The sequence below is a fragment of the Crocodylus porosus genome, unplaced genomic scaffold, assembly GCF_001723895.1.
Source record: "Crocodylus porosus isolate Cpor-Errol unplaced genomic scaffold, CroPor_comp1, whole genome shotgun sequence".
Classification (NCBI taxonomy): domain Eukaryota; kingdom Metazoa; phylum Chordata; order Crocodylia; family Crocodylidae; genus Crocodylus; species Crocodylus porosus.
This window is the reverse complement of record NW_017728931.1, coordinates 59251770-59263507: the sequence shown is the minus strand read 5'-3', so window position 1 is coordinate 59263507 and position 11738 is coordinate 59251770. Positions and strand designations below refer to the sequence as shown.

The 11738-nt window shown below is 41.5% G+C and overlaps 1 protein-coding gene across 1 annotated transcript in view; it reads left to right on the top strand.

The window, feature by feature from the left end:
• NUP205 (nucleoporin 205) overlaps positions 1 to 11738 on the top strand; it is a 95076-nt gene that overhangs the window by 42874 nt on the left and 40464 nt on the right. The window contains exons 14-18 of the mRNA XM_019545142.1: positions 737 to 787; positions 4077 to 4286; positions 5126 to 5225; positions 10005 to 10142; positions 10430 to 10619. Coding sequence (XP_019400687.1) covers positions 737 to 787; positions 4077 to 4286; positions 5126 to 5225; positions 10005 to 10142; positions 10430 to 10619 — 689 coding nt within the window. The remainder of the gene's footprint in view (positions 1 to 736; positions 788 to 4076; positions 4287 to 5125; positions 5226 to 10004; positions 10143 to 10429; positions 10620 to 11738) is intronic.

Genomic DNA, 11738 nt, shown 5'->3' with positions numbered 1-11738 from the left:
GGCCGGTGGCGGCACTAGGCTCTTTCTGGTGCTGCAGGTGAGCGGCAGTGCTGGGAGTGGGGCTGCTGTCACTCCAAAATTTGCTGTAGTCCCCCCAGCCTGCCCAGTGCTGGTCCCAGCCTGCAGCGGCAGCCTGCTGTCATCCCGTGTGCAGATCTGGGGGCCCATGCCCCCCTGGGAAGAACCTGGTGCAGCCCCCACAGCCCTTCCGGGGGAGGGTGTGTAGCAGCAACAACCATGCCTTCCTCCCCTGAGCCCTGCACCCACTTACAGTTCCCACTGCCTTGCTGCCTATTGCAGTCCAGGGCCTCCGCTTCTCCCTGCTTACCCCAGTCCCTGCTGCAGCGGCCTCAGGAGCAGCCAACAGCAGCTGCCTATAACCGCTGGGCTGCACCATGTCCCAAACCTCCTGGGGCTCCACTTCTCCCCACTCACCCTACCTGCTGCAGCAGACCCCAGAGCAGCTGACACCACCTGCCTGCACCATGGTATGGTGCAGCCCAGGGTCTGGGGTGAGTGGGGATAACTGGAGCCCCGATCGCATAAGAATGAATTTAACTCGCATATAAAGAATTCTGGATGATCGGCGTATAGTAGTGCATTAGTGAATTAGCATACATAGAACCTGCATAAATCGAGGGAAACCTGTATTGACAGAAATGGCTAAAGCTTACATTGTAATTTTGTGCAATACATTGTGTGTCTCTCTCTCTCTCTTTCTCTTTCCGTCTCTCAGATTTTACAGACTGTAAGAACTCCAGGGCAGAGGCAAGCTATTGGCATTGAGGTAAGATTTCCCTTCCACTAGGTAATCACTCAGATTTCTGTAGTGATAAGAGCAGAAGAAGCTATGCATGTTGTATCTGCTGTTAAGTCCCTTTGGAATAAAAGCTGTTTTCTCTCTTCCTCTCAAGTTATTCCCATATGTTTATAGTTCCTGTAAGTTTCTGTTAGGTTGATTCTCACTGTATTTGTTTTTTTTCTCAATTGCTCTATTTTAAGCCATGTAAAATCAGCTGTGATCAGTCTTGAAATGGAAATCATGAGCCCCTTCTATATTTGCAAGTAAAGGTGTGATGGGATCTAATGTATGATCCACACATTTGTGTCTCTTGCCATGCCACACGTGCATGGTGGGAGGTGTGATCATGGGATTGTGCGTTAGGTCCTATCACGCCTTGCTGCTAGTACGGGGTAGCCTGATCCCAGGCTCCCTCTTTACCAGCAAGAAGGAAGCTCCCATGTCTGGGAGCCTCCTCAGTTGAAGGGCTCTTGACCTTAGGGGTGCCTCATGCACCCCAGAGCCTGGAAGATTGCAGCAGCTGTGACCTTCAGGCCCCTTGGGGTTTCAAGCTGGGCATAGAGCACCCAGCTGGAAGACCCATCACCTGACAGGACTCCCAGCTGTAGGGGAGACCCCACCACAAGTGCAAATTAAAGCTCGATATAAATTTAATACACATTTCTGAGGTCTACCTTTATAGCTGGTTAGATCTTTTAATGATGTCATAGCTACTTTGCATGTGTAGCTGGTCTTTGCCTGTGATAGCTACTTTGCATGTAATTGTGCAGTTAACCAGTTAATTGTATGATGCATGTAATGTGTAGAGGCGGCCATAGTCACTTATGCTTAACAGGATATGACTACTTTCCTTCCTTAATTTAAGAGTTTAATAAAAGCAAAACTCAGTTAAATGTCAAGGTATAGCCTCTAGGAATTCAAGAGAGAGTGGGAATTGCCTGGCTCTGCGCCAGAAATTTCTGCACTTTGCTTCTGTCTTGTGCAGTCATTAGCTGTGGAGCAATGTAAGGTAGTTCATAGACAATTCATAGATATCTTGCTTGTTTTCAGCCATTTCCTCTGAATTTAAATATCTTCTCAAAATGCCTGTAAAAAGTTGTATTTTAATCAGATGGTATTATCATTATAGTGCTATTGGGTGGTAGCACCATGATAACTAAGATTGAAACTAATCTGCTATCTAACATCTCATTTTTCTGTGTTCTAAAATCCATGTAGTTTCTAAGATTGTGTTACAAATTACTGTCACTCATGAAGGTCTGGGGTGGGGCTGTTGGCCCATATTTGAGCCTGGCTATATTTGAGTAAGGCATTCCTGAAATTAAAAAATACAATCCTTTCTCCTTCCCTCCTCCCCCTGCTTTTAAAAAGATCGGGTTACATCAATATTTTACCATTCTTCTTTCTTCAGTTTGCACACAGCTGGTGCAAAAACTATGGCTTGGATCCTCCCCAAACAGATATCACCGGGTCACAGTTGATCTCACTTAATGTCTGGCAGCAATTGTCAGAAAATATTTAGTTAGGGTAAAATTTTGGTTTGAACAAGTGGATGAGCCAGAAAAGTCATCTGTGTGTGTGCACATGAGCTGTAGGACTGGTTTTTGCTGCAAACCAGAGGGTTTGTAGGCAGCTTGGTTTTTAGAGTAAGTGGGTGGCTTGAGGTAACACACTGTGACTGTTTGACCCAACCAACAAGAAGGCAGGGTGAGTTTGAGTCCTGCCTCTAAGAATGTATTAGTTTATCTCTGCTTACACTCTGTCAGGCTACCTCAGGTAGTTTTGAGGCAAGAGCCATGTTTTTTAAGTAAAAACGTGGCTTTTAAGTATACCCTAAAATCCATAAAGATCTTCAAATTTTACTTGACAAGTATTGTTGAGAAAAATAGCATTAATTTAAACACAGGGAAGATGGAAGACTCTAGTAAACAGCAGTTTTTTTCTGAGCAGTGACACAGAATATAATTGATGCATTGTGGCCACCTGCTTTTCTTCAAACTCAGCATAAGCAAAGGGGCTACTGAGCATACTTTTTAAAGATATTAAAAGCCAGGTCTGAAGTTTGAAAACTGGTGGCTGCATAGAGTATCTGTGGTGTATTAGACTACAGTCCTGTAATTTCACGTATATGAGAGGACCTCTGTGCTTGGAAAGAGCCCTGTTGAAATTAACACGACTTGATGTTGGAGCCTGCAGGTATACATCATGTTGATCTCCTTGTAGAATCATGACTTAATTTCTATTTTTGGGGATGGGTAATGGTAAATGAGATAGTATTGTTAATAAAAATAAAATTTCCCTCGAGTGTATTAAGAAGGGTAAGAGATGTCACCACTTTATTATGCTGCTTTCTTTTCAAATAATGAAGTGCTAAAGGAAAGTAGGAAAGTTTTAAAACTAAAATAAAATTAGAATCCAACCTTGCAAACTTTGCTTATCCCTGCTTTCAGTAAATCAGTGGGAACAAAATTCAGCCTACTGTCAACTTCATCAGCAAAGCTTACCACACTTTATCATGAATCAGCAGATGCACGACAAATAGAATCAAGGAGGTGATACTTCCCCTCTATGCAGCATTGGTCAGACCGCAGTTGGAGTACTGCATCCAGTTTGGGTGCTGTACTTCAAGAAGGATGTCGATAGACTCGGGAGAGACCAGAGGAGGGCCACTTGTATGGTTAGGGACTTACAGGACAAGCCGTATGAGGAGAGCCTGAGGGACCTGGACCTCTTCTGCGTCCTCAAGAGAAGGCTGGGAGGTGATCTTGTGACCGCCTACAAATTCATTAGGGAGATGCAGCAAGAGATTGGAGATGCTCTGTTCACCAGGGTGCCTCTTGGGGTAACAAGGAGCAATGGTCATAAACTGACAGAGAGCAGATTTAGGCTAGACATCAGGAAAAACTTCTTCACGGTAAGGGTGGCCAAAATTTGGAATGGGCTCCCAAGGGAGGTGGTGCTCTCCCCTACCTTGGGGGTCTTTAAGAGAAGGCTGGATAGGCATCTAGCTGGGGCCATCTGACCCCAGCCCTCTTTCTTGCCTAGGCAGGGGGTCAGACTCGATGATCTGCTGAGGTCCGTTCCGACCCTAGCATTTATGAATCTCTGAACTTTCCAATCTCTTGAGGGTTTCTGTTTAAACCATATCATTTTAAGTGTCTTATGATATTAATTGACAATTTGCTGATGTAGTTTATTTTTCTATGAGTATTTTTTTTCTAAGTTGGATCTTTGGTGGGGTTTTTTTTTCCCTGTTTTGTTTTTTTTGGGGAAGGTTGAATTGAATGAAATCGAATCCCGGTGTGAGGAGTATCCTTTAACCCGTGCATTTTGCCGGCTCATCAGCACACTGGTGGAGAGTTCATTTCCTTCTAACTTGGGAGCAGGATTGCGCCCACCAGGCTTTGATCCCTATCTTCAGTTCCTTAGAGATTCTGTGTTTCTTCGATTTCGCACCAGAGCTTACCGGAGAGCTGCTGAAAAGGTAAATTTATAGATTCGAATAAATATTTTTGGAGACAGCTGTCTTTGCATCTGGGTTCTGTAGTGTTGAATTGACTTGACTCACCAAGTCTCTGAGCTCTGAGGATCTGTGTTACCTAAGTTTGATCCAGCAGTTTTAATCTTTGGGTTCTTTAAACCAAAGCTATAACCAACTAGTATCCCCCACTTCTGCAAAGCAGACAAAGAATGGGAGCTACATTAGGTATTTATACTCCTCTGGTATGATAGGCATTCAAATGCTGATGGCAGTGTCTTATTACGCTAGTTTAAACACTTGGAAAAATGCAGGTAAACAGTTGCAGAATTATGAGTTTGTTTTGTGAATTGGCTAATGATTTCTGAACCCTTGTGACTTTATCACAAACTTAAATAATTGGAATCTGCCTCTCTTGGTTAAATTTAGCTTTTCTTTATGATTATTTCACAAGATTATTTAGTGTTAATCTGGCATTTTTAGCTTCTTGAAGTATGGAATTTGAGCTTCTATCCTCAATGCTTCTTTTTGCTAAAAGTGCCTTTTTGTACAAAGTATAGCGATCTGTGCATTACAGATGCTCAAGTTTACAAATATTGTACATATTTTTGTCTCTTTTGGTGTGTTTTATTGAACTTGTATAAAATGCATTATAGTTCAGATTCCAAAAGATGTTCTTTTTATTTCAAAAAGGATTTTAATGTTGTTTTAAATTGTCTGACCTAGCAAATTTCTGGTGCTGTGGGATGATGATTTAGAATGCAACCACATTCCTTGTGAGTTTTTGTTTTTTTTTGTTTTTTTTGTTTTTTTTGTTTTTTCAATCCATTGTTGATCGTTTACAGTGGGAAGTAGCTGAGGTGGTTCTGGAGGTTTTTTACAAACTGCTGAGAGACTACGAACCTCAACTTGATGACTTTGTGGACCAGTATGTGGAGTTACAAGGTTAATATATTCATTCATTTACTATCAAACAAGATTGACTCTCATTTTGTATCTTTACCCCTGTGTGCTGCAGTCCTCTCAAATTTTTCAAGAAAGCAGGCCAAGGTTGAGTCAGGGCTTAGGAAACATCCAAGTAGCACCAGCATACTACAGGACATGATGTTGCTGATTCAGTAGGCTGCTCTTTTTCTTGAGTCTGTGGTGAATTGATACCTCAGCCTGAGAGTTAAACACAATGTGCTGCTGGAGGGGGTTGAATTTCAGAAGAGATATAAAATGGACATCCTGCATTTCTGCAATTTATAAAATCCTGTAGTGTGTTTATAAGATTTAGGGGAGAGCTAGTCCTGATGTCCTGGCCAAAAGTCCAAATAGGTAGTTATCTTTTTGCTGACCAAAATTTGTCCTGCACTTCAATTAATTTATATATGATGGTATTTCTTTTACTTAACTTTCTAAACTGTTGAATAGCTGCTTCCTTTCATCTGGCAATGGGTGAAACAGCTCTTGCACCCATATAATTTGAGAAGCACTTTAGGTTTCTTCAGAAAGTAAACATTATGTAAATGTAAATTATCAGAATTTTGAGCATATTTTTATTGAATATATTTTTTCCTGTCCCTTCAAGCCACAGCGGGAAGCCATCTCTTCTTACAGCAATAAATCACTAGTTGGTGACAGAATGCAAGGAGGCAAATACCTTTCTGCCTTGATAGACAGTTTGCCAGATCATCTGATCTTCTTATCTTTGATCTTCTCTTCCTCCTCCTTGCCAGATTCACTTATTTTTAAGTATTTTTGTCTCCCCCAGCCCTTTCTCTACAGAGGGCAGAAGAAAAGAATGAATTAAAAATGAAACTCTGGAAAGGCAGTAGGGAAAAGAATTGGCTTCTAGATTCACTGTAAGTTTCTTGGTTGTAAGAAAAGAAGGCTTGACTTAAAAATATGTGCCAAGGATCAAACTCAGCTTTTTAGGTCTTGGCTGTTACACGTCTCCGATTCTGATGAGCAGGTGGTGTTTCCTCTTTATTGCTATGGTACAGTCCTCTTTTGTGAGAGATGTTCTTTCTCTAATCTACCCACTTATTTTTAGATGTGTGGTGAATCCCCAACTCTGAGAAAAGAACTACCATATTTTCTCAAATAGAAGACAATCCTGCTTATAAGATGACCCCCCAATAATTGGATTCTATTTATGGAAAATGTATAAATTTTAATAATTTTCCAGGTATAGAATCTAATTATTGGAGGTTTGTCTTGAATTTGTACTCTTTCCACTGCTACAGCAGGGAAACTAAATCTGGGGGAGGTCAGATAGCCCTTTGCTTTCTGCTTTCCCCAAACTTTTTCCCCTGGCAGCCCTTCCTCGCCCCCACTCCTTTAGTATCAGATCCTGCTCTCCTTGAGCACATAAAAGTGAGGAGCAAATTTGAAAACAATGACCTTGAAATTAAACATGGCTGTAGCAACTTGCATATAGTACCCATGCACTTAGTTTATCCAGAATTGATGCGTGTTATATTTTTTTGATATTGCTGCAAGTTTTAGCACAGGTACTCCATACTTTTGAGTGGCACTTTGACATCTACTTATGTGTAGTACAAACTACACGTGGCATTAGTCAAAAGCCAGAGGCTCATGGTTTACTACACAGTGCATTGAGCTGGGTCCCAGCAGAGTCAGCAGCATTTCAAGCCATGGTGACCCCACAGCTTAACGCTGCTCAGTATGTGCATGTAGTTCAGATACCGCCCCGCAAAGGATCCATGTGCTAATTAGCCCCCCTCTCGTGACTGGAACTGGATGTTCTTATCACAAGTCCTGGGATGCTCCAAAAATTTATATGCAGATGAGGTGCAAGGCAACATGATCCAGCTTCACCTTATAGAGGGCAGGGCCACATAATCATATACACCAGGCTGAGCGAGCAGGCAAGAGAGTGATCTCTGAGTGAACTATATGCAATTTCATAATTCACGAGGACTTAGAAAAAAGTCAGCAGTGAGGAAGATTGCACTTAATGGGCACTGCCATATATCTTATTCAGATAGGTTACACTAACTTATTAATGTGGTAGGTTCCCATTATCATGTTTGCCAAGTTGGCCATGAGTTTGGTAGTTATGTTCAGTGCTGGTTGCATTTAATCAACTTCAGTTCAGCACAACTGTTCAGCACATGCTACTTTTGGCAGCAGTTTAATGGTAGTGTATTTAGTGAGATTTCCTTATGTGCAATTATAAGACGAAAGGTTTTTTTCTTCACACAAATTGTGGGAAAAAAACTCATCTTGTATTTGAGTAAATGTGTAAATCTTTAATTTAGATGATCATGTATTTGGAAATCTGTTGGAAATGCGAACAAAGAACTTGCATGTCAGTGGGTCAAACCCCTCTGCCTTGTCTTCCCATCCAGGCTGGAGAGATGCCAAATGTATACCTTAATTGAACCTCAGGTTATTAATTAATGGCTGTGTGGCCAGCCTCAGTTGTTAGTCTACTTTCTTCTGATTTTCCAGTATCTACTTGGGAGCAAGAGACGGACACCTCTATTTTGAGAGGAATAATGATACTTGGGTTTTAGATCACATCAGCAGGTTGGCAGGCTGCAATGGGAATGCTGTGGAATTATTAGCTACACATGTACATCTGTATTTTTTTAATTATCCTGAAGTCTAGTGTCTTCATTCAGTCTCCTCTTGTGACATTGTTTCTCTGGCACTGTTGGTCGCTAGTCTCTAGCAGGAGGAGATTATACAGTTAGTTATCTGTGTCTTGATGGGTTTCTGTTCAGTCAGCATGTGCAAAACTTCCTTTTTTCCTAAAACCATTTGCAGTCAGGACTAGTCTTTTTTTTTCTTTAAGGGAAGGCTGTAGAGAGCGTGTATTCTTTTCTTTTCATTTCATTTTATTCAGAATGTTGAGGAAGGTCAGTAAGCACAGATTGTGATTTATCTTGTGATCCTGTTGTGTCCCTTGATTTTTTTTCAAACCAAAAGTGTGTAGTGATAGTCCATGCTGGGCCACCTTCTTCTATTTTTTTTCCAACTTCTTTTGATTCATCCAGTTCATTAAGAGCCATTTTCCTTATTCTTACTAGAAGAATTATAACGTTATCTTACAAATGTCAGTGGATGTCTGTTTCCACATTAATTTGATTAATATCTGTGTTATATAGATGTACCAGCCAACTACTGATAATAACTTGATACCATATTTTATACCTATCAGTAATTCTGTAGGTTTATTTCTTCACTTGTGGCAGGGACTGCTGATTCACAGATTCATAGGTGCTAGGATCGGAAGGGACCTTAGCAGATCATCGAGTCCGACCCCCCTGCCCTGGGCAGCAAAGAGCACTGGGGTCAGATGACCCCAGCCAGGTGCATGTCTAGCCTCCTCTTAAAGACCCCCAAGGTAGGGGACGGCACCACCTTCCTTGGAAACCCATTCCATATTCTGGCAACCATTACCATAAAGAAGTTCTTCCTGATGTCTGATCTAAATCTGCTGTCTGTCAGTTTGTGACTGTTGTTCCTAGTTACTCCAAGGGATGCCCTGGTAAACACAGCATCTTCTATTCCTTGCTGCCCCCCACAATTAATTTTTAGGCTGCCCCCCACAATTAATTTTTAGGCCTCTTGCAGAGGCTGAAGAGATCCAGCCCACAATTTCTCCTTTATAGGGTTTTTCCTGAAGGCTCCTAGCCATATGAGTGGCCCTCCTCTGAACCCTCTTGAGGTCGTCCACATCCCACTTGAAGTGTGGCCCCCAAAACTGGACGCAGTACTCCAACTGCGGCCTGACCAGTGCCACAGCAGAGGCATTCTGATGTCCATCTTAGATTGTTCTGTAAAGTTTAATGAACTTAATGAGAGATATTAATGCTTTTTAATATTTTGTTCTTGGGTTTGGCCTCTACGTTTGCATTGCATCCACATGGCTGGTTAAAAGTGTGTTTAGTTTGTTGCACTGCGGATTCTTTACATGTGAAATTTCTTTGTAATGGCTTTCATGTGGCTGTGCTTGTTAATTCGCAGCAGTGTTAAAACCCTTAAAAACAATACTGAAATGGAGAGTTAGGCAGTTTGACTTGTGCAAGTCAGAGGCCTTCCAGACTAAGAAAAAGTATTTTTTCAGCTTCAGTTTTTATGTTCTACATTATTTTTCATTGTCTTGTCTATAAGAATAGATAAACCAGGAGTATTAACTTGGACTTCTTTATTTTCAGGAGTTCTTTTGTTTACTTCCTAATTATGTTTTATTATGACCTTTGAATTTCACATCAGTGAGAGTATCAATATGTTGTAGCTCAGTGTCTCTCAGTCAGGGTGTCCCGAGATCCTTTTAAGAGTGATATGGGATGCCACGCAATATTAGCATTTTTGGTTTGCAAATACCTATGAATGATTCATGAGATAAACCCAGAGATTTCAAATAGAAATTCATATTGTTAAAAACATTTCCCTATTTCACTCTTCCTGAGTTCTTTGCAACAGAAGAATTGTTTTTTCCATTGTCCAGAGACAAGTGAAAGATTAAGAGCTGGCATTTCTGAGAGGTGCCTTGGGTCTAACAAGGTGCATTCTGTCTAAAAAATTGAGAACTTCTGTTCTATTACATTGAGGTGATATTAATACATCTTTATTATTATGTATAGCATCCATTTAGCTGCTGTTGTGACATGTGGTTGGTTGGTTTGTATGCATGTGATGTGGTAAGGAGAAATCTCAGACAAAGAACTACTAATAGATAATTTTCCCCTTTTTTTTCTCTTTTAGGAGAAGAAATAATAGCATATAAACCACCAGGATTTAATTTGATGTATCATCTACTGAATGAGTCACCAATGCTGGAACTGTCCCTTAGTCTGCTGGAAGAAGGGGTTAAACAGCTTAATACCTATGCCCCCTTTCCAGGTATGTGCCTATAGTTTATTTTTAAGATGCCAGTGAAGTGTTTACTAGCAGGGATTTGACTTCAATATTTTTCTGTAGCTTTAACAGAAGATATGTTTGTTTTTCACATACGCAAGTTATTTTCTGTGGGGAGTTAATTGATTTCAGTTATCAGCTCTCAAGATATAGTTCTGGTACAAAGTTTAATAAATGACCTGTTCGCAAGTGGCCCATTTTTAGATGTTCCAGGGATTGCAGTAGGATTTGTAAATGCTGTTCATTTTTGGTTTTTTGCCTGCGATTTGTAGGGAAGAAGCACTTAGAGAAAGCAGTACAGTACTGCCTTGCTCTTCTCAACCTGACCCTGCAAAAGGAGACTCTCTTCATGGACCTTTTACGGGAGAGTCACCTTTCCCTGATTGTCACACCTCTTGAACAGCTGCTGCAAGGAATCAACCCACGAACTAAGAAGGCAGACCACGTGGTGAATATTGCCAGGTGAGCCCAAAGCACTTGGGTGGGAGGAAGCTTTGGAAAGATTGGAATGTGAACAGAGGCTACTGGATTGCTTATTCTTTAACTACATCCATGTGGCAGGCTGTTTTGCATATCCAGGGAGCTTCATTGAAGTCAGTGGCTCTGAACAGAGCGAAATGTCCATCTGCCTACATCTGAGTGCAAGATTGGGGCCTATGTATACTGTGTCTTGAAATTTTTCATCTGAGCATATCCAAGTTGCATGTATATTCCATGAAATTCAAAACTCTTAAATTAACTACTCATTTGCATGTAACTTTCGTTTCTCTACCCTGGACTTTTCATGAATTATCATAGGTTAAGCCAGTAATGGCTTGTTTGGCTAGGAACAGATGTTGCTTTTGTCCCTGGATAAATTGTGCCTGTGTTTATCCCAGAACAAAAATATCCCAAGATTGGCATGTACATATATAGCCCTTCTAATTAGGTTTTAGTGAGTGGCTGAATGCAATACTACTTCTTTGCCATTGGTTTAGTGATATAATCTCAGGATAAACTGAAATTACCTTTTATCTGGGATTTTCTTTTATAAGTTATCCCAGGATAATGGACATGGGTGTCTGTTCACTTGCACTTTGTTCTGGGATAAATGTGTTGTCTGTTTGCAGTGGTAGAGGAGCTGCTGTTGCTCTCGCCACAATCTGCCCTGGCGGCTGGAGCTGCCACCATTGCTGCTGTCCCTACCTGGTTAGGGTGGGAGCCAGAGCTGCCATAGGGTAAGAGGCAACAGTGGGGCTGGTGGCAGAGGGGCAGATGCCGGGAGGGGAGATGGAGGTGGGGCAGGCCAAGGGGACAAAAAGCAGACTGCCTGCTCCTGCCTCTGCCACTGCTTTTCCGGTTGCTTGCCCCCCCTACAACTTCTTTCCATGCCACAGTAATGGGAGAAGACAGATTTAAGATGACCCTCCAATAATTAGATTCTGTATATGGAAAATTATAACAGCTTACAATTTTCCATTTGTTGAATCTAATTATTATAGTTTCATAGTTTCTAGGGTCGGAAGGGACCTGAGCAGATCATCTAGTCCTACGCCCTGCCATGGCAGGAAAGAATACTGGGGTCAAATGACCCCAGCAAGA